Source organism: Sapajus apella, unplaced genomic scaffold, assembly GCF_009761245.1.
Source record: "Sapajus apella isolate SASKATOON/1434 unplaced genomic scaffold, GSC_monkey_1.0 scaffold19, whole genome shotgun sequence".
In the NCBI taxonomy this organism is placed as follows: Eukaryota; Metazoa; Chordata; class Mammalia; order Primates; family Cebidae; genus Sapajus; species Sapajus apella.
In genome coordinates this window covers 6953933-6977393 of record NW_022436959.1, presented here as the reverse complement: position 1 = coordinate 6977393, position 23461 = coordinate 6953933, and the positions used below count along the sequence as shown (strand labels likewise).

The 23461-nt window shown below is 44.5% G+C and overlaps 2 protein-coding genes across 5 annotated transcripts in view; both read right to left on the bottom strand.

Moving 5' to 3' along the window:
- NOD1 (nucleotide binding oligomerization domain containing 1) overlaps positions 1–14488 on the bottom strand; it is a 61935-nt gene extending 47447 nt beyond the window's left edge. For all 4 annotated transcript variants that reach the window (XM_032286891.1, XM_032286890.1, XM_032286887.1 and 1 more), the window contains exon 1: positions 14354–14488. The gene's annotated coding sequence lies outside the window, so the exon portion shown is untranslated. The remainder of the gene's footprint in view (positions 1–14353) is intronic.
- A 6555-nt stretch (positions 14489–21043) lies between these two features.
- Positions 21044–23461, bottom strand: part of GGCT (gamma-glutamylcyclotransferase) — an 8705-nt gene continuing 6287 nt past the window's right edge. Inside the window, exon 4 of the mRNA XM_032286885.1 lies at positions 21044–21655. Within this exon, the coding sequence (XP_032142776.1) occupies positions 21512–21655 (144 nt within the window). The 3' untranslated portion in view covers positions 21044–21511. The remainder of the gene's footprint in view (positions 21656–23461) is intronic.

Genomic DNA, 23461 nt, shown 5'->3' with positions numbered 1-23461 from the left:
ACGGAGTTTCGCCCTTGTTACCCAGGCTGGAGTGCAATGGCGCGATCTCGGCTCACCGCAACCTCCGCCTCCTGGGTTCAGGCAATTCTCCTGCCTCGGCCTCCTGAGTAGCTGGGATTACAGGCACGCGCCACCATGCCCAGCTGATTTTTTGTATTTTTAGTAGAGACGGGGTTTCACCATGCTGACCAGGATGGTCTCGATCTCTTGACCTCGTGATCCACCCGCCTCGGCCTCCCAAAGTGCTGGGATTACAGGCGTGAGCCACCGCGCCCGGCTACACCAAGTGTTTTACTCAGGCACCAGCATTGATGTAAGGCTTTCTACACATGGTGAGATGCAGGACAACATAAGGGTTAAATCCGTGGTGTCTGGGATCTCTAGAGACAGCAGAGTTCAAATTGTGACTCATGAACAAGTTAGAAGGAGGTTCCTGCTAAATGGACCGTGTTTGCTGGTGATTTTAGGCTGTGGAAAACAGGGACATCTCAGCTTATGTCTGTTCGTGGGACTTTATTGTAAGATCACCCATTATAAGAATCATCACTTGTTAGCAAGTTAGCCATCCTTTCTGTGCCTTGATTGCCCCAAGGTAAGAGTTCCTACCTCAAAATGCTGCTGTAAGGATGAAGTGAGTTATATGCACAACATGCCTAGGCTGGGGCTGGCAGTCAGTCATGAGCAAATCATTTGATATTTTCTATTATCTCACTCAATCCTTGCAACAACCCTAGGTGGCAGGGGTCACTGTTACCACCAATTTACATATAAGAAAACTGAGGCACACAGAGGTCAAGTTTACAACTGGGCAGACAGACACAGAACAAGGAATCACAAGTATGGTGAATGTGTAGGAGAAATGAACACAGAGAGACAGGAGAGGCTGTGGCTCTTAAGGGCTTCCTTGAGCTCCAGCCACCATGACCACAGAAGCGTCTGCTCCACTGAACCCCTCTGTAATGGCAAGTGACAGGGAGACCTAGTTAGAGCTCCTCTCTCAAGGACTTTGAATTTGAGACATTTAGAGAGATGCTGAGTCCCAAAAATCCACAGCACATGTGGGTTTGACCACAGCTGAGGCCACCAGGCGTGAATTCCCTTACTTTGTATGTCTTTGTGACAAATCCCTATGAACATAGTGAGCCTCAGTGTGCTCCTGTTCTCTGCAGCCTAAAAAACACTAGCAAACATGGTCCATTTAGCAGGAGCTTCGTGCTGGGCAGAATCACCCAGCAGAGGTTTCCCTGCCCCAGTGTGACTATGAGTTCCTTCTTCCCAGGATAAGCAGACAAGGCTGGATGCCATCCAAACTGATGGGGCCAGATCTAGAACAGAAACCTCAAGAACACCATTTCCCATCATCCACACTGGCCTCATGTTTCCACTACTTTTTTAGACACCCAATTGTCGGGAATCATCATTCACCCTTTTTTTTTTTCATGTTTATATTTCAAAATGAATAACACTGCTTTCCACAAATTGGTGTTGCAACAGAAGCAGCTAAGATTCCTAACCCATCTGGGCCCTATTGTAAAACATTCTTTAACAATGTAGCAGATGCTAATTTAGAGTTACAACCCAGCGTTTTTCAAGAGTGAGCTCTGAGTAGTCAGGCCATTCTGTAAGTTTTTCTACTGTGGTACTTGCTACATATAGGTCAGAAACAAATACAAGCCTAAGCAAAACCAAGGCCAGCATTGCTGGCATCCAGGTCATGTGGAACCTGGCCCAGTGCCAGGCCATCCGCCTCTGTCAGGCCTCTTGTCCCGACCCTCCCTCCTCAAGCTGTGACCACTTCTTGAAGTGTGTTCCCAAACACCTCTGCTCTCTGCGACCGTGGTGGCCACAGGAAAATGCCAGTAATTTTATGTACACAGAAAGGATTGGCTTCCAGGATATAACTTTATGGGTTATAGGGGAGTTTTCAAAGACTTTCCCCCTCCTTCCTTGAAAACCAACACAATGGTAGAAGTATTCTGGTCATCAAACAGTTCAGGTTCTTCTCCAAGACACTTGGTAGGCTTACACTTCCCTACCTGCTTGAAGTTGCATGCTTTAACTCATGAAACGTGAGCACAAGTGGAATGTGTTGCGTTGCTTTGGGTAGGAAGCTTTTAGGCATTGGTGCATAATTTATCAATGTACAATTTTTTTCTGCTTCTGGCATTATGATTGGTGCAAGATGGAGGCAGCTGTGTCAGCTCAGGCCCACAAATAACCACAATGATTAGCTCTTGTCAACTCGCAATGGACATAAAATATGAGCAAGAAATAAACCTTCATTGTTTGACAGCCGGGGATGGTGGTACATGCCTGTAGTCCTAGCTACTCAGGAGGCTGAGGCAGGAGGATCACTTGAGCCCAGGAGTTCAAAGTTTGAGGCTGCAGTGAGCTACGGTCACACCACTACACTCCAGGCTGGGTGACAAGTGAGCTCCCTGTTTCTAAAAAAACAAGCAAAACAAAACAAAAAACCTTCGTTGTTTGAGCCCACTACATTAAAGGACCCCTCTTAGCACAGAAAAGTCACTACAACCTTTTTCAGATACCGTATTTATGCAATTAAGATTTGAGATAAAATATAACACCATTCTATGTCTACCTCAGACTTAGCCATAATCTATATAGGGAAATGCTACTTTACTAGGAAGAAAAATAGGCAGAAAGAGATACAGACAGGTAAGCCGAGCACCTTCTTCGTTTGTCCTGAGGTTATAGCATTCACCTGCTCCCAACTTGTGTTGGGTCCCTGGTCCTGCCACCCTACTCCATCCCTCACTTGGCCCCACAGAACCACAGTCATCACTTCTGTTAGAATCATTGGGTGGGTGCCCTTAAAAGCCAACCAGATCCGTGATGAAAAAGAACATGACGGAGCTATATATACTGACATAGAAAGATCCTTAAGACATCTTGTCACTTGAAAAATGCAAGCTGCAGAAAGAAAAATAGAGTATAATAACATTTATATGGCTTCCCCATATCCCCTGTCCTGCAAATACACAAAACACTCCACATTTTCTGTAGGCATACGTCTGTGAACATAAATGCAAAGAAAACTACCTGTGGGAAGGCACACTGTGTGAGAAAAGAAATTACTTCTGGAAAGGGAGAGGACGCCAGGAGGAGGGTAGCACTTTTATTCATAATTTTTATGAGAAGCCTATACACCTGCACGATGACATTATTTTAGAGCCTTTTCATCATTAGGGCATCTCAGGATATCTTGAGTCAGGCCAGCACAGCATTCTCAGAGACGGCCTTCTTCTGAGGAACTTTCAACTCAAAGGGCCCACGTGCCCTGGAGAGAAAATGCTCAGTCTTTATTAAACTAAATCATGGTTCATTAAGATCGGGCAAATGCAGATGAGATGTTAAACACTTTCTGTGCACCTGTAAGTAAATAAAAAGCTCTTCCTGTTTGGGGAAAATATCACAGTAAATCTGATGGGATTTGGATGGGAACAGTTATACTTTGTTTTAAATTTAGTAGAAGGCCATCAACTTAGGGTATCACCATTAAGCCTGGTTAGAAATAAGGAATATAAAGTGGAAAATCAGTCCCCACAAAAATCGAGCAGAGCCAAAGTCAACAATACTGGCTTTCAAGTGGATGTTTAAAATCCCAGAGCCACAAGAAATACCATACTGAAGAAATGCTCAATGATTGCCAAACGTTTCATTTCCTTTGTATTTCCTCTCCTTTTCATATAACACATACCTCCGAACACTCGAAAACATTAGCAGCTCAGCTGCCTTCTGGAACATTCTGACACTGAGTGATATTTTAATTTTGATTTCTCAGCAGCAAATGGATGACGTCAAAGGGGCCTCACATTTTCCCAGCCAGTATCAGCTGCAAACCCAAATGGTTATTATTACCAAGGAAACTAGTTCAGTTTCTTTTTCTGTTTCTGTTAGAAACATATCCTATCACTAAAGTTTAACCAGCAAATGCCATCTCTGGTAAAGCTACAACCTGCCATACATAATATGGACTTCTAAAACATTCTGCCCACCGCCGTCCTGGACAATGGGAATAGATAACAAATATTCATTTATTGAATGAACTAAGTTAAAGCCATCGTTCCCTGCCCACCTCCTGTAGGTACCTGCCTACCTCAGAGGTGATATAACCCAGATTACAAATGTCAATTAGAGTGGGCTCCGCCGACCTGACCCCCAGCATAACTTGCACACATATATCCATGAATGTGGGGACCACATCCGAACTCTCCTTTGGGAAATGACTTCTCTTGAATATGATTCATTTTGGTGAATTTAATCCACAGGCTCCGCAGTTTCACAAGTAAAGAAGATAAGTATACTCTACGTGTTGACATGCACTCTGTGGATGTTCAGGAATGCAGTGATGATATGAGGGGCAGGTTTCATCATTCTGCAAGTTACCCAACAGTAAGCTGGGCAGATGAAGCCAGGCCAACAGCATCTGGCAGGAGCCAGCACCAAGCACCTTTTACACAACTTCAGCGGAGCTGCACGGAGAACACACATACTTGGTCTGCTCAAACGGGGTCCTACTTTTCCTGCTGCACGATCCACAACAATCTGTGTTTTTGTTGTTGTATGTTTTTCTTGCTTGGTTTACAATTTCTTAAGGAACTTAACATGGAAAACAAGCCTGGTCATGTGTGCCTCTGCCATACCAGAACACTATGGACAGCCGACTCTGGAGAAAATTTAGCAGATGGATGAAGCTACAATTATTATTGGAAGCTTTTTAACTCCATTAACGCTCATTGACTTTAAGTAGCTGAAAGCACTTAATCCCTCAGAATTTGAAAGCACATGGAAGACAGTCCTTCTTGGTACCTCCTTTCTCCCTCCCCACTTTGTTCCCCTCTCTATTCCCTCTTCTCTCTGTCTACCTCCCTCTTTCTCTCATACAAAGTACCTTATAGTGTGAGCCCAGACGCACAGACACGCCACCCTGCCTACAAAGGAAGGAATGCAGACACAGCCAATGTCAGCATCGGGGAGGGACCACAGTGGAATGCACAAGTCCTTTCACAGCTGCCAGGGCCTTCTGGGAAGTCCAGTGCCTGCCCCCACATCTCTCAGAGCCAAACATCTTCTTCTGGTCAGGAAACCCTGTTCAGAGTGCACAGAGAGCCAGCTCCTACCCTGTCTGCTGAAATCCTGGGCTCTTGAAGTCAAACAGAATGTTGTCCGAGCCACCCATTTTAGAGATGAGAAAACTGAGGCCCTGGGCAGGGCCCTGGACTTGTCTGGATCAATCAAAACCAGCATCCAAGTCTCCTGGCTCCGTGACAGTTGCTTCTTTTGTCTACTTCCGGCCAGGGTAGCCCCCTTAGTAGCCAAGCATTTTCTCCATCCCCCCAGCAGGGATGACACCTGCCAGAACGGGAAAAGCGTAGGGTTCCTACCTTACTCTGTCCCTTCCCTAAGCCTGTTAGAATTCACTTGAGGTGGCTGGCAAAATATTACAGAAAATATTTAGGAAAGGTTCTAGATTAGTCTCAAACCTTTTGAAAGGCCAAAAGGTTTTATTGAGGCAGGCTGAAGGCATAGGAAAGAGATGGAGAAGATCAAAGGCCTGACCCCACACCCATGTGTCTCCACTCTGTTTACTCATGTTAATTTTGTGCTGGGTGGCCCTCTCTGGGGAAGATCAAAGGGGAATTACCTGTTAATAGTATTTGCTCTGGGCCCCAGAACCTAAAGCTTTTACCAGTCATAAAACCACTCTTTTAATCATGTTAATTATTCACAAGTGTGTTAACTTAGAACCTCTGTTATGAATAAAAGTGTGGATGGACAGAGGGTCTTGGTCGATGGGTTGCATTTCACCCTGTGAAAGCAGCCAACAGCCATCCCTAGCCCACTGGTATTGCTGTAATGTGTGAGAGTGCATTCATTCATCCATCATTGAGACAGGGTCTGCATGTCAGACTTGCGCAGGTGGTGAGCGATGTCTCATAAGCCCATCTCTTTCTGCTGGGAAGGCCCATGGCATTCTATCCCCGCCTCTCTATGAGGATGTGGGACTTTCTGTCCTAAGCTGATTATTTTCCTTTCACATTGGCTGGTAGTGACAGTGAAGGGCACAGACTCTAAAGCCAGGCTATCTGGTTCCAATCACCAGCTATGTGACTTGGACAAATAATGCTCCCTTCTGTGCTTCTGTTTTCTTCTCTGTAAGTACAGATAATAACTGTACCTACCTCACGTAGGGATCTCTGTAAGCATGTAAAGAGTTAATACACATACAGTGTTTAGAACAGCACCAGTCACGTAATAAGCACTGGCCGTGACCCATGAGAGGGCAGCCTAGGCCAGCATTTCCATCTGCCATCTTCAAGGCCAGCACTGATGATAAGGGAGGGTGTCCCTCTGGTGAGTCACCAGATCTCCGGCACACAGAGGATGCCAGATAGAAACCACTGAATGGATGAATCTGCCTGGTGCACTGCGTATAGCAGGCGCTTCATCAAGTCCACTGATATGTGGATTTCCATAATTCACAGGCTCACTTAGGGGATGTCACTTACCAAGTTTATTGGTGAATAAATTCAATTTTCCATCATTAATATTTTCTATTGCTCTAAGGCATTTATCTTCACTGCTGTCTTTAAAAGGTTAACCAGAGCCCAGCTGTCAATGTCCAAAGCATTGCCTGTGTGACCACTTGGTACTTTATCACCTACTGCATGACATTTTCTTGGTTTTATCTAGGCTTTGAAAAACAAAGTTCCAAAAACACTGCACTTGATATTTATCTCTGAGGGGCTAGTGAATAAAAATATCTTAATGAACAAAGTCAACAGAAAACAACAGAGCCTCAAAGCGGAAACCTGTTTCCTGGAACTCTGTGAGAGGCTGAAGTGTTTATGCAGAGGAAAGTGTCACAGAAGTGGCCGATCTGGAAGCTGGAGGACATCTGGAGATGGCATTTAGAACTGACATAGAAAGTGTCTGGGGCTTATCAAATGAAAAGCACTCCACAAGAACAAAATACATTAGTCACTACCGAAGTGGGAATTAAACCAGGCCTGCGGCGAATAAACACTCTGCTGATCGCTGGCCAAAATGCTTTGCTGAAGGCTTTTTTACTAACCCCATTGAACATGTATCCAGAGTCAGCAAGCATCTGGGGCACAAACCTGTCACAGCGCTAAGTGGGAGAGTACCCAGGGATTTATGTGCGGTGACCCTGAGTGGCAATAAGATGTTGAGAAGATGACAGAGCCATAACCCCTTAACTACCTGCCCCAGAGACTGCACCCCCAGGCCAGGACTGCTCTCTCCACTCACCAAGGGGAGAGAATAACAGAATAACTGTTGATATCTGAATAATGAACAGTTATTCATGTCAAGGAGCAGGCACGCCCAACCAGCCAAGATACACCTGACCTGTAACACATGTGGCTTTGCAGCCTCATGATCACTTCACAGCAAGAAAGGAGAAACAGGGTCAGCGCAGAAGCCTGAAGCAGCCAGCACGCGGTGCTGAGGATGTGGGCCCCGCACAGTGGAGGCTTTTCCTGTGACCTGAAAGCTCCCAAGAAAGAATTTCTTTTTTCCAAACCCTTGGCCTCCCAAGTACACGCAAATGATGAATTCAGATTTTCAAAGGCAATTGGAGCAAGGAAGGCATCCCCTTCGGGACTTCTGGGCAACAGCCAGGAAGAGCAGAATAGACTAGCAAGAAAATCTGACAGCCCTTCCCTTAGCCAAGGGGCCCTGACATTTTGTGCCTGCAGATTCTGACCCTCTGACCTGTACATGCTCAATGCCCCTCCAATCTTTGGGGTTTTTTGTTTCGGTTTCCAAAGAGCCAGGAAGGACTGGACTCCACCCTAGTCCATCCACTGAGGCCCCTGAAGAAGGGTGCTGGGTGCCTAGGAGGCCCACACCCATTTACACTCATCTATCTCAGAACACTACAGAGCAGGTGCTGTGGGCTGCGCAGACCTGGCCCCAAATCCTCCTCCTGACTTCTTTTCATTGTTTTGAGCCTCAATTCCCTCACCTGGAGATTGAAAACCAGAATCTCCAGAATTGTTTCACACACTAAGACAAGGTTTATAAAGCTCAATAAGAAGAGACTGTTGATTACCTGAATAGAGGTGGCTAATCATCTTTTTCTTATATACTATGAATGACAGGGAAAAGTCAGGAGGGACAATTCCTCCATAGCTTCCCTCTGCATTTCAGAATAAAATCCCGAATCCTTACCCAGCCCAGGAGGCTCCGCTTGGCCTGAGCGTGGCTTATTATTTAGCTCTCTATCCTCCTGGCTTGGGCTGTATCACGCCAGCCACTCAGCACACCCACCTCCTTCCCATCCACCGCCCGGTCTTTGAAGCCACTGTTTCCTGCATCCAGCATGTTTCACACCTTCATCCCAAGTCCTAGTTGAAAAGGCTCATTCCTTGAGAGGCGTCCCCAGACTCTCAATTCTAGTACCACTCTGATCTTCTGTCTCATGACATGCTATTTTTTTCACTTAAAGCACATTCCACACATTATAATTATGTGAGCTTACTGCCCTAACCTCTCACTTATGGACTGATATTTGTGTCCCTCCAAAGTTCATACAGTGAGGGAGAACCCCTGATGTGATGGTGTTTGCAGACAGGGCTGTTGGGAGGTGGGGATGGAGCTCCAATGATGGGATTCGTGCCCTTATGGGAAGAGACATGAGAGACCTCTTTCACGAACCAGGAAGAGGGTCCTCACCAAACCCCCATGCTGGCAACCAGATCTCACACTTTCAGCCTGCACAACTGTGAGAGATGAACATTTGTTGCTTAAGCCCCCCAGTCTATGATAGTTTTAGCAACCCAAGCTAAGACATTCTCCCCAGCCCCCAGCCTACAAACTCCATATGGCCAGCGACTGGGTCTGTTTCATTCATTGCTATAATCCAAGTACTTAGTGGACTCCTGGCACCAGCAAGGCTTTCTGATAATATCTGTTGAATTAACATGTTGCAGAGTTGAAGCCCAAAAAAGCCAGGAGGAACCAAGGGCTACAAATAGCTTTCTAACAGCCTTCCACACCAGGGTGGGGGGTGGGCAGCAGAGCAGTTCACACCCACAGAAAGCCAGAAAAACAATTGCCACCTTATTATCAGAAAGACTAAAGCAGCCACAGCTCATTCCACTGAGAATCTGCCTTTCTGAGCCCCCAAAGTCCACTGACCCAGACCTCAGGGAAGATTGCCAGAGCTCAAGAAGAGGCAAAACCCACTGGGGTAAAGGAGAGGAAAGATGAGTAAGGAATGTCAAAAAAGGCGGTGAACACCGCCCCTTCGATGTGACACTGTTTTCAATACTGTTGCTGTCCCCATCTGAGTCTTAACCTGGTCCCTCCTAGGCCTGGTTTCTGTCTCCCAAACACCCCCCACATGTCTGGGGTAGGCCTGTTTTATTACTCACCGGCTAACAACCTCAGTGCCTCAAGATGACATTTATCTCAAAACAAACATTGTAACCCACCCAAAATGTTAGTCAATACCAGCATCAGATATTTCTGTTTTATGGTTTTTTTTTAGTTGATATTAGATTAGCCAGCGTAAGCAATGGGTGAAGTTTAAAGTTACCTCGGGGTGGGAGGAGGGACCGGAGGAGTGAATTGCCGCTTTCACTTCCTAAGTAAGCTGCTCTTTGGAAGCAGGGGCTCTGTTTCCAGAAACACGGCCCTACACGGAGCATAAGCACCACTGTCTGTTAACGGCAGGAGGTGGGCTTCAGGAGGTAGGTAGAGTAAGCAGGGACGGGGGTATCACTGAGCAGCAGAGCCCGTGGTTAAGAACAGAGACTGCTTCAAGTCCTGGGATGGACTTTAGGCTAGTTATTTCACCTTTTTGAGCCTCAGTTGTCTCCTCTGTAAAACAGGGAAATGATAACCACTACATAGGGTCGTTGGGAAGATAAAATGAGCTAAAAACAAACAACAAAACCCCTAAACTCTTAGACTAGTGTGGGACACAGGTAGTCTACGGAAATGCTATTTTCATGTAGTGTCTACCAGATCAGACCTGTCATCATTTCACTTAAATCAAGCCTCAAAGCAATCTTTCCAGATAGGCGGAGTTAGCCCATTTTACAGATTCAAAAGCAGAGGCTCATGAGGATTAAAAACCTTATCTGAGGCAGGGCACAGTGGCTCAGGCCTGTAATCCAGCACTTTGGGAGGCCAAGCCGGGTGGCTCATGAGATCAGGAGTTTGAGACCAGCCTGGCCAACATGGTGAAACTCCGTCTCTACTAAAAATATATATATTTTAAAATCCTTATGTGAAGTCACACAACTAGGAGATGGGAAGACCAGCCCCGGAACCTTCATCATCATCCTCTTCATCATCATTGTGACTTACTAGAGGATGGTGATGTGCTAAGCACTTTACAGAGATTAGCTCATCAAATACTGAAAAATACCTAGCAAGGAAAGCATCATTGTAACTATTTGACACAGGAGGACACAGAGTTGGAGTGGCCAAGGATCTTGGCTAAGGTCACACAGTAGTTAAGGCAGTGATCCCCAACCTTTTTGACATGAGGGACTGGTTTCATGGAAGACAATTTTTCCATGGACAATTTTTTTCACAGGGGAGTGGGGACAAGGAGGAGATGGTTTCAGGATGAAACTGTTCCACCTCCGATCATCAGGCACTAGATTGTCATAAGGAGTGTGCAGCCTCGCAGTTCACAATAGGGTCCCCCCCACCATGAGAATCTAATGTCACCACTGATCTGACAGGAGGCAGAGTTCAGGTGGTAATGCTTGCTCGCCACCACTCACCTCCTGCTGTGCAGCCCAGTTCTCAACAGGCCACTGACTCAACAGGCCAGTTCTCAACAGTTCTCACAGGTATCCCTCCAAGGCCTAGGGATTGGGGACCCCTGAGTTAAGGAACAAAATAGGAACTTGATCCTGGTTCTGATCCCAAAACCCATTATTTCTTCCATTTCAGTCCTGCATGTCTGGTATATGTCACAGGTCTCATAACTCCACTTGAAATCATCAACATGACTGTTTTCAATTACGTATAAAACACTAGCTTCGTTAAATGGAGTCTGGCAATGGCCCACTCATTGAAGGGGCCTGTGTTGTTGTAAGCAGTTAGGTTAGCCCCTGCCAAAAAAGCCTAGCTTTCCCCCAGTTCCTTCCAAGAAGGTTTGGTTTTGAGGTCATAGGCGGTAACCTGGGCACATGTTACAAGAAACGTGGGAAGTTATTGCTCATTAGACCTTTAATTTTTTGGGAATTAGAACAGAAATACTTTCCCAAGTAAATCATCTTCTCTCAGCTCTGCTATCATATTGCTAAGCCAGGCACAGTTGCATGTGGCTCTGAAAACATCCACCAAGTGACTCCATCCTCCCAATTCTGACCCTAACCTGTATGGTGGCAATGACAGAAGAGAAGGCCAAGGGACATCAACTTTCTGAAACAAGTATAATCAATGGTGAATGTTCATGTTTTATTAAAATCTTAATCTGCCAAAACCCGGCACTAATCTGGTGCTCACTTTGCAAATATCTGGGCCCTTCCATTGACCTGTTTGTTCTTTAAACTACAGTGCTCTATAATTTGGATGAAAAGGACACTTGAGTGAAACAAATTCTAACATGGCAGTTTACTAGAGAGTAACTTTTAATTTCAATACAGTATGATACAAAATTGCCTTGTTGGGTCTAAGGACCTACATCCCTCATCAGGGAACTCTGCCCCATTAGAGGACCAAGGTAAGATCCCTTCAGAGTGGCACCATCTCTGGTTGGTTCAATGGCTCCAGAGACAGGGAGAATGGCAAAGGGAAGGGGTGGTGGCATGCTTGCCTTGGCCAACTCTGCACTGGAATCTTTGTCCAGTTTTGTCTGTGGCAGTTCCAGATAAAAATCATGTTTAAATAAGAGTTCAAGCCAGGAAGTCTTATGACTTGGACAAACTTTCCAGTGTGGGTAAAATGCATCAACAAACTGACCTGCCAGTGAGAACTCACCTGTCACCACAGGAGTCAAGTTTAGAAATAACACTTGCCCTCAATGAGTATTTGACATACTAAAGAGTTTTTCTAGAAATAAGTTCAGATCTTTTGGGTGGACCAAAGGAGGCCCATTGTGTGCCATGCGATTGACTGTCCCCAGAAGATAAAACAGGACTTCGGAAAACTGGCAAAATACCTACAGCTTCTGCAGGACAAAAATTCAGCATAAGTACACATTTTAGCTTTTCTAATTTCTTCTTGCCTAAAAAAGTCCCCCCAGTAATAAGAATGATAGAAGAAAGCAGTAACTTAAACCTTAAATTCCACATTCATATCTTAGATTTTGAACAAATATTGAATCCTTTTATTTGGATAAGAGATGGCTTTGCTAGTCTTGGGTAAGGAAGTATCAGTGATCATACACACACTAGAAAAACACTTGATCTTTATGCCTACTTCACTCCACTCTTCCAATTTCTGATGTCTAATCTAAACAGCACTGCCATTAGGATCAAAGCAACCACCCGTTACGTATAGAGCATGTACCAGGGCCAAGCTCCAGCTGAGATACAGGCAGCAGCAATTGTAGAATTTGGGGTCTCCCTTCCTCATATCCCTGACTGTCCTTGGTCACTGAAGAAAGATTCACTGCCCCTAGGCCAAGAGTCGGGGGCAAAACAGAAACACCAAGGGTGTGGGCTGAGGAGTTGCCAGCAACATGCGTGTGTGTGCACATACACTAATTCTGAGACCCTGTCCACAGCCCAGCTTTCTTGGAAAGCCATTTAAAAACATATATATGTGGCAACAGAAGGGAAAAAGTTTCAAGACTAAGAAAAGCTTTTTTTTGTGTGTGTAAAAATATTCATTCCTATCACATGCAATAAAACTGTATTCCAACGCCATTAATACGCCCTGGGGGAGTGAGGGGATTTGGTGCCTACAATCTCAGACTTAAGGCATGCCAAGGCCCTGAGCAGGGCAGCAGGGCAGGGAAGGAATGGAGCGTTGAAGGAGACATTTTATAGACAAACATTCTCCCTCATAATGCCTGTACTAAGTAAACAATTGGTGGGCACAAACTGCCACTCCAGTATCTACTAACTACCCTTGCCAGAGCACCTGCCACCGCTACCGCCTACCAGGTGTGTGATGCACATCATCTCGTGTACCATGCTAGCCTCGGGAGACAGTTGCTCTTTATCTCCATTTTACAGGTGGGAAAACGGGCTTAGAGACATCAAGGAACTTGCCCAAAGTCACAGCATAGACCCAGATTTGATGGATTGCAAAGTGTGAACTTACTTCTCCATTCCACAAAAACAAAACCTACTCTTGCAATCTCTGAAAGATCACCCTTCTACCACTCTGCTGTGTGTTTTCAGCACAGCTAGCATATTTGTCTGGCATATTCGGTAGAAATCTGTACTTTGTCAATGCCTGGCTTGCTTGGATTCCAGCTATCTGGCCCCTGGCATCTACTTCTAAGATGCATGGTGGAGTTACTCTTTTACGTTTCCCAGAAGGTGATAGTTTATTCTTCAACAGGGGGCTTTGAGGGAGAACAAATCCCACCCTTTGGCAAGCACGGCTTATGGCTTCACCCTTAAAGTAGAAAGGCCAGAAATCATCAAGGCCATGGGTTTACTAGCTTCCCCAGACTTAATTTCAAACACCAACAACCGCAGCCTTTCCCAGAATGCAGAGCCAATGGAACAACATCATCTGTCATTTCCTATGTTTTTCACAAGGTGCCAAAACCGCTGTGCACATTGGAGGCTTTTTTCAATGTGATATTCAGGCGACCTTGCCAAGCATTGTCTCATTTCCCGACTTTGTGGACCATGAAACCCAAGGGAAGTTCTCGCCCTGTCCCCTGGACCAAGCAGGACACTGGGGGCAGCTGTGCCGTCTGCAGGCAGGACTCCATGAAGGCCCGTCTGCCCTTTCAACCTTCGGTCACTGGTGATTCCAATCTTCATCCGACGCTGGCTGCAGACTGGAATCACCTGGGGAGCTTTTAAAAGATAAGGTGGCCTGGGTCTGACTCCGTGAGATTGTGATGGAACTGATCTAGGGTGCAGCCTGGACATCTGGATTTTAAAAGCTCCGCAGATGGTTCTAAGGTGCTGAGAACCCCTGCCTTAGACCACAGTGGCTAAACGATTCTGCTGACGGTGAAGTTCATCCCTCTCGACTTTCGCTACACTCTTCAAACTCGCGGGTTTCTCCGCCTGGCTCCACCCGGGGCTCCTCCAGAGCCGCGCAGCTTTCCGCCCGCACGCAGATCCCGCCTCCCTCGCCCTCTCGCTCGCAGCGCTCAGAACCCCAGAAAGCGTCTGCCCCGCGCGAATCCCCAGTCGCTGGGACTTACTTGGCCGCCAGGTTGGAGACTTCGCAGCCGCTGAGAGCAAGACAGGAGCCCGGTGGCCCGGGCAGGCTGTGCGCCCGCAGCTGCGCGAAGGAGGGGCAGGGCTGGGGCGGCCGCCTCGCGGTCCCGGAACGGGAACTGGCCGCGACGACAGCCCCAGCCGCGCCCTCTGTCGGCGCGCCCTAGAGCCTGCAGGCTGCGGGGAGGGGCCGCGGTCGGGCGGGGGCGGTCAAGGCAGGGTCCCGCGGTGCTGCCTCTGCCTCTACGGCGATTTGGTGCCTAAGATCCCAGACTTAGGCGGGGTCGAGAGAAGCTACGCGCAGAGGGGCGCCCGGTGCGGGAGGGTGAGCGGCCGCGGGGCCGTGTGGGCAGGCCCGAGTTCGCTCAGGGGTGACACCTTTGGGAATTCGTGGTGCCGAAGTGCCAGGCCCGTCCCCCTAAAAGTGCCAACCCAGCGCCTGCAACCAGAGCCAAAGCCTGGACGTGATAGGGAAGCTCTTGTTAAAACATGACACGTGGTCCTGATGAAATCCAGCTTAATCAAATTTTAGTAACACTGCATACATTTCAATTTATACTTAAGAAAAAAATCAGCTTTTCTTCCTATCCTTAAATTTGTTCTTGGCAGTGCACATTTTATGTTCTATGCATATGCTGTAATAACTTGTAAAGGAGTTTTTAACATGCTAATAAATGTCCCCAATAAAATAGTTTTAAAACGTTTTGAATGGGGAACGTCTCCATGAGGCATATCGATGCTACAGAAAGTTGTCACGTATTCACACTGAAGAAGTGCATTAAATCATACAGCCACTAATGCTTGTGAGTATTAAAATTCCCATCAGAGGCTGGCTTCTGATAAACAGAAAGTATGTTCTTAAACCAAAAGTGAAACTCAAATGTTAGTTGATGGGATCAAATGTGCCAACTTGTAAGCACCAGAATGATGGCTAGGATATATGAACTCCAAATATCTGAGGCTGTCTCAGTTAATTTAGAAAGTTTATTTTGCCCTTTGGGAGGCCGAAGCAGGTGGATCACAAGGTCAGGAGTTCGAGATCAGCCTGGCCAACATGGTGAATCCCTATCTCTCCTAAAAATACAAAAATTAGCCAGACGTGGTGACAGGTGTCTGTAATCCCCAGCTACTGGGGAGGCTGAGGCAGGAGAATCACTTGAACCTGGGAGGCGGAGGTTGCAGTGAGCCAAGACCATGCCACTGCACTCCAGTCTGGCCACAGAGCAAGACCCCATCTCAAAAGAGAAGGAAGGGAAGGGAAGGGAAGGGAAAAAGGAAGGAGGGAGGAGGAGAGCGAGACAGAGACAGAGAGAGAGAGAGAAAGTTAGTTTATTTTGCCAAGGTTGAGGATGCTCACCCTGACACAGCCTGATGACATGTCCCAAGGTGGTTAGAGCATAGTTTGGTTTTACACATTTTAGAGAGACATGAGATATCAATCAATATCTGTAAGATGAACATTGGTTTGGTCTGGAAAGGCGGGACAATTCAAGCAGGAAGAGCTTCCAGGTCACAGGTAGGTGACAGACAAACGTTGCATCCTTTTGAATTTCTGATTAGCCTCTCCAAAGGAGGCAATCAGATATGCATTTATCTCAGTGAGCAGAGGGGTGACTTTGAATAGAACTTTTCAGTCTACTGATATCATTGTTTTACCAGTTCAAATAAAGTGCAGAAAACTTATTTCCCTTAACTCTCCCCTTTTTATAATCACTTAAAATAGTAACTTTACATATATTTAGAACCATCAAACAGTGTTCTGGCTTCTGCTTCAACAATCAAACATATATATATATATATATATATATATATTTTTTTTTTTTTTGAGACGGAGTTTCGCTCTTGTTACCCAGGCTGGAGTGCAATGGCGCGATCTCGGCTCACCGCAACCTCCGCCTCCTGGGTTCAGGCAATTCTCCTGCCTCAGCCTCCTGAGTAGCTGGGATTACAGGCACGCGCCACCATGCCCAGCTAATCTTTTGTAGTTTTTTAGTAGAGGCGGGGTTTCACCATGTTGACCAGGATGGTCTCGATATCTTGACCTCGTGATCCACCCGCCTCGGCCTCCCAAAGTGCTGGGATTACAGGCTTGAGCCACCACGCCCAGCCGCAATCAAACATATTTTTAAAAACTCAAGAGAAGTCAAGTCTATTGCATTTACCCATATTTTTGCTCATCGTGATCATTTTTTTCCTTTCTGATGTTCTAAAGTTCCTATATTTATTATTTTCTTTCTGTTTAGAGAGCTCCCTTCAGCCATTCTGGCAAGAAATTTTATTATTTTTCCCTGTTCTGAGAATATCTTGATTTCACCTTCATTCTCAAAGGCTACTTTCACTGGATTCTAAGGTGATGGTTCTTTTCTTTCAGCACTTGAAAAATATGCCACCTCCTTTGAGACACCACAGTTTGTGATGAGAAATCTGGTGTCATTTGAACAGCTTTTTTTCCTATAGGTAAGGTGCCATTTCTTGCTGTTCTTAAGAACTTTTGTCTTTAGTTTTCAGAAGTTTAACTATGATGTGGCTTGGTGTGGATTTCTTTATGTTAGGGCTTCACTCCATTTCTTGAACCTGTAGGTTTATGTCTTTTGCCAAACTTGGGACATGTTAGTCATGATTCATTTGGGTACTTTCTCAGCCTGCCTTTTCTCTTCTGCTGAGCCTCCCACGACATAAGCATTAGATCTTCTGCTACAATCCTACAGGTCCCTAAGGCTCTCTTAGTTGTATTTTCCCCCAAGTATATTTTGCGTCTGTTTTTCAAATTGTATGATTTCTGTTGTTCTATCTTTCCAGTTCCCTGATTCTTCCCTCTGCCCCCTCCATTCTGTTGTTGAGCCCATCTGTTGAGTCTTTAGTTTCAGTTATTATATTTTTCAGTTCTAAATCTTCCATTTGGTTTTCTTTATGTCTTCTATTTCTTCGCCAAGACTTTCTATATTTTCATTTGTTTCAAGCGTGTTCCTCATTGCTCACTGAAATATTTTTATGATGGTTGCTTTAAAATCTTTGTCAGATAATTCTCATGTTATCTCAGTTTTGACATCTACTGATTGTCTTTTTTCATATAATTTGAGATCTTTTTGGTTCTTGGAATGAGTGATTTTTCAATCAAAACCTGGGCATTTTGAAGATTGTTATGAGACTCTAAATCTTATTTAAATTTACTATTTTAGCTGGCTTACTCTAAAACCACTTCGGCAGGAGAAAGTGAGGGGGCACTGCTCCAATACTGCTAGGTGAGGGGGGTTTCCACTCAGTTTCTGTTGTCACCAAAGTGGGCAGGGCAGATGCACCTCGTTACCGATGAAGGAAGGGTGGGAGTTTCAACTGCCCACTAGTTCTCTAGTGATAACTTCTTGGCTGGGAGTGGGAATACTTTGCTACTGCTTCCCATGTGACCTCCACTAACACCACAAAAAGAGTGGCTTAGTTACCACTGAGAGGTAGTGAAAGCCCTGACTCTTTACTTGGACTTTGATCCCAACCCAGCAGGAAGGGCCAGGCGCACTATTACTGCCAGATGGGGTTTAAGACCAGACTCCCCACATGGTTTCCACCCACACCTGGAGGAAGGGAGTCTTGTTATTGCCAGCTAAGTTATTGTCAGAAACTTAGCTTTTTCTGACACTACCTGGCGGTGGTGGTGAGGTTAGGGTTCCTCATTATAGCCTGGCAAGTGTGGAAGTCTAGGCTCTCCTCTTGACCTTTGGTGGCACGAGTGGAGACTGGCATCCACAATTTTTTCTGTGGTATAACTGGAATAGACTGATTATTCTCTAAAAGCTTTGTCATACTAGCCGTTCTTTTCCTAGTTCTTTGACGAGAGCACCCTTTTCTTTTGGTGGGTGTGTGTGTCTGTGCTCATTGGTGTTTTCAAGTTGCTGATTTCTTAAGCTGCAAGTATGAGCTGTCTGAAGTAAAAGAAAACTGAGAATTCAGCACCACGTTGTGCCCTGGGTACTGAGATCCCTGACTAGTCCGTCCTCTCTCCACCTTTCAGGGTCTTCTTCTGCTTGTTTTATATATAATGTTCAAGGATTTTAGTTGCTCTTAACTAGAGGAATAGGGAAAATCACATCTATTCCATCTTCACAGAAGTCAGTTTCCATACATACTTATTTTATATTGTTTTAGTTACTTTCAATATCTCAAAACCTTGGGGATCTAAATGTGTTTTTTCTTAACAAATCAGTTTTTTCATTCATGATGTATCATTTTCCTTATTATCTTTTATTTATTTATTTTTTGAGACAGTCTTGCTCTGTCACCAGGCTGGAGTGCAGTGGCCTGATCTCAGCTCACTGCAACCTCTGCCTCTGGGGTTCAAGCGATTCTCTTGCCTTAGCCTCTTGAGTAACTGGGACTACAGGTGTGTGCCACCATGCCCAGCTAATTTTTGTATTTTTAGTGGAGACAGGGTTTCATCAAGTTGGCCAGGATGAGCTCAATCTCTTGACCTCGTGATCCACCTGCCTTGGTCTCCCAAAGTGCTGGGATTACAGGCGTCAGCCACCACGCCCAACCTATCTTGTACATTTTTAAGGGAAGTCCTGAGAACCTAAATTTAAGCTTTCTGCAGAGAGGATTTGCCTTTGCTTCTGCTTCTGCTGGGAGCCAGTGGGGCTACCAACTGGGCACCATTTTAGTTCTCTTTAAGGGTCCTGGCTTCACACCGAGGTCTCAGGTTCAGGCTTCCTGTCCTGCAGCAAGGGCGCTCCAGGGGGAGTAGTCCAGTTCTAGGGCTATTATTGGCATTTGTACCCAAGACCCTCAGGATCATTTGTTTACCAGTCCTCTTTGTCCTTTAAGCTCACAGTTCATCTTTTTTCTTTTTGTGGGGGAGGAATTGGTACACCTTGAAGATTTTCCTTATCTTCTTGCAAGTCCAGAGGTGGTTTTCAAAAAGTATTTGTTACGGTTTATACAAATCTGTCAGTATTGTGGTTAGAGGGCCAAAATCACTGGTAGAAAGGGAAACCTCTTACATATAACATTTGCATTTCAAGTATTACCATGGAAACAATTTAAAAAACAGTATTTCTGGGCGAGGCGCGGTGGCTCAAGCCTGTCATCCCAGCACTTTGGGAGGCCGAGGCGGGTGGATCACGAGGTCAAGAGATGGAGACCATCCTGGTCAACATGGTGAAACCCCGTCTCTACTAAAAATACAAAAAATTAGCTGGGCATGGTGGTGCGTGCCTGTAATCCCAGCTACTCAGGAGGCTGAGGCAGGAGAATTGCCTGAACCCGGGAGGCGGAGGTTGCGGTGAGCTGAGATCGCGCCATTGCACTCCAGCCTGGGTAACATGAGTGAAACTCCATCTCAAAAAAAAAAAACAAAAACAGTATTTCTCATGATTATCGGATGTTTTGTCTTCTTCTTTTTAGGCAGGGTCTCGCTCTGTTGCCCAGGCTGGAACGCAGTGGCACAATCATAGCTCACTGCAGCCTCGAACTCCTAGGCTCCAATGATCCTCTACCTCAGCCTTGTGAGTAGCTGGGACTACAAGTACATGCCACCATGCCTAATGAAAAAATTTTGTTTTTGTAGAGATGGGTTTTTGCTATGTTGCCCAGGCTGGTCTTGAGCTCCTATCCTCAAGGGATCCTCTCACCTCTGCCTCCCAGAGTGCTGGATTACAAGTGTAAGCCACTGTGCCCAGCCCCACATTTTTCTTAAAAGGCAGACATGGTTTTTACTGTTAGTATCATGAATTCCTTAATAAAAGTTGTCATTTTATGTGAGAGATTATTAGAATAATATTCAATTCTTAGTATAAACAGCAAAACTGAGCCTTGCTCACTATACTACTATAAGCCTTGTAAGTGGGTTCTTGGTCACTGGCAAACTGGGTGTCCCTGGGAGGAATTAAGAACAAGGAGAAAACTAGAATATAGGAGGATATGGGAACATAGTGAGGTGTGACAGCTATGAAATATGGTCTAGCCTGTGGCTATGACAGCCTCACTACAGAATTGCAACTAGAGCCTGAAAATTCCTTTTACATTTTTCACAGGAGAACACATTTTTAATTCATACTCCTGCAACTAGTTCACCCTGATCCCAGTTCAGAAGGCACAGCTCACTGCACTGCACAGACACATAAGAGAATTTTTGAAATGAAGTACTTTAGCAGGGACAACTGGTTAAACCACAAGCTCAGTATTCATGACTCTTCTTTCCTTCATTTACTCAGTAAATAAATTTAAGGTCACCATTTCTAGAAAAGCCAAGAATCCAAGTGCCTCTGCCTCTCCACATTTTTCCCTTCATAATACTGCCTTTCCTACTTTAAAATCCTGTTCCAAGGATGGGCCTGGGCAAACGTAAATCTTCAATAAAATAATAATTGCTAAGACTTACCATATGACACTTTCTGTCCTAAGCTTAATACTTTTATATACTCATTTAATCCTCAAAATAATCCCAAGATATAGACATTTTGATTCTCCTCACTTTATATGTGAGGAAACTAAGACAAAGAGAATAAACTCACCCAAAGTCTCCCAGTGAGAAATGGGAGCACTGACAATTGATCCTTGGCTATTTGTCTCCAGAGTCTATACACTACTACTCCACTACAGACGCTGCATGGCCAAGCCCAGACCCCGCATGTGTGATGATTTAACAACGTAATGAAATGAAGTGCTTTAGTAGGGACAACAGGTTAAACCACAAATATGTTTATTCCTCTAAAAACAGTATACTGTCTTTCCAATTTTCAAAATATTATTATCAATTGTCTGCAGATTACTCTTATTAAGCTGATTTTTAAAAATCTCAGACAGAGCAGAGCAATTCACCAGCACTATCACCAAGCGAGCTACAAATCTATCCTTTACCAGAGCAAGGAGACACTTAAGATAATTCAAGAGAATAGCTTTCAGTGTTTACAGAAGGGGTACTCACATCCATTTGTCACACATTTCAGGCCCTCATATCCCCCTTGTAAACTGTCTAACTCCTATCCCAGTTTCTTGTTATAGTCTAAAAACAAGTAATCACCCAAGTGAGATAGTACTTCAGAGCACTGCTGAAAATGGATCAAACGGAGATCCCCCTGATTCCTGTTCTCAGGTGTTAAAAATATTTTATGTTAGCACATAGAATATCCTTAGATATATTCTGTTATGTTCTAAAGAGTTTGTGTTTCCCCCTTTTTGATGATGTCTTCAATTTCTTCTGAGACCTTTCCTGTATAGTCATTTGGTTCTATTGCTTCTAACTTCTCTCGATACTCCAGTGGCAAACCATTTTCTTTTGCACCCATGCAAATAATCTGGAAATGGTTCAAACAAACAAAAATGCCTTTTTAGTTAGGAATATAATTTAATGTACCATACCACAGCTTTATTTACCTTCTCAAAGTATGAAATATTAGCTTTCAGATAACGCTAAACAATTATAGAACAAATAGAGCACAGTCATTCCTTCCACATGGAGCATGAATGTATATGATGTTTTCAAAGCCAAATGAAGCATCCTCATGGAATATCAACTTTCTCAATATATGATTTTAAATATTTTAATATGAAGACAAAAATATCTATTGTATAGAATTTGTATGACCTTTTAAGAAAAATAATACCATTCTTTAAAAAAAAAAATCAAAGTTTACGGACAGCAGTTTCGGCTTCAATGCCAGAGTTTACTCTTGCTCTGAGTTAAACATGGTGGAATGAATGACAACTGTGTTCAGCAGTACTTTCAAGATCCATACCAGGCTAATTTCTCTAGGCTCCATACTAGACAATTCCAGATGAGGCCCAGGAACCAGATTACCTATTACAGGTGTCATGACCTGACTGGGCCTGCCAACAGACAGCTAAGCTTGGGTTCTGAACAGGAATGTTGGGGTCTCTATCTCACATTCTAGTCTTGTGCTTGCAAGGGTGATTTCCCTGATTCTGAAAGGCAGTGTAACTTTTCTTCCTCCATCTATGGAGATGATGGAGAACATTTCAGCAGTAATGAAATGCTGCTGTTTTCTCATAATTTTCATCTAAAATGATGAAAAACATTTCAGCAGTAGAAAGTATGTTTTTTCCCCTATAATAATGAATCTTGGTATTCATAAAATACTGCTTTGTGGGGGGAATAACATTACAGAAGCATATATATCTACATCTATATTTAGAGAGACTAAATTATTAAAATACACTCATGCATATTCTTTTCTACTTTAAGAAAATACATGTCTACATGATAAAAAATGAAACAAAAATGTATTGCCAAGCGAAAGAAAGAGAAAGAAAGGAAAAAAACACATGTCTAGAATTCTGACTCATGTACATTTCTAAACTTTTTAAAAAAATAGTTTTAAAAACATAATTCTACCATTACACATAATATTTTTGAATCGGTACATTAGGTAAATAACTATCATTTTTATATTTAAAAACATTTTTATTAAAATAAATGCTTATGTGGAATTTAAGACATACAAAGCATTTTATTTCTTTTTAAATTTTTTTGAGACAGTGTCTCACTATCAGCCAGATTGGAGTGCAGTGGCCTGATCTCAGCTCACTGCAACCTCTGCCTCCTGGGTTCAAGCAATTCTCATGCTTTAGCCTCCCGAGTAGCTGTGATTACAGGCACCTGCTACTGTGCCCTGCTAATTTTTGTATTTTTAGTAGAGATGAGGTTTCACCATGTTGGCTAGGCTGGTCTCAAACTCCTGATCTCAGGTGATTTACCCACCCCAGCCTCCCAAAGTGGTGGAATTACAGGGGTGAACCACCACACTAGGCCCAAAGCCTTTTAAAAACAATATATTCTGGATCACCTGAGGTTGGGAGTTCAAGACCAGCCTGACCAACATGGAGAAACCCTGTCTCTACTAAAATACAAAATTAGCCAGGCATGGTGGCATATGCCTGCAATCCCAGCTACTGGGGAGGTTGAGGCAGGAGAATTGCTTGAACCTGGGAGGCGGAGGTTGCAGTGAGCTGAGACCACATCACTGCAACCCAGCCTGGATGACAGAGAGAGACTCTGTCTCAAAAAAAAAAAGAAAGCAATATATCTATATATATCTCCATTCACACACAGAAACTAAGAGAGCAAAAAAAAAAAAAAAAAA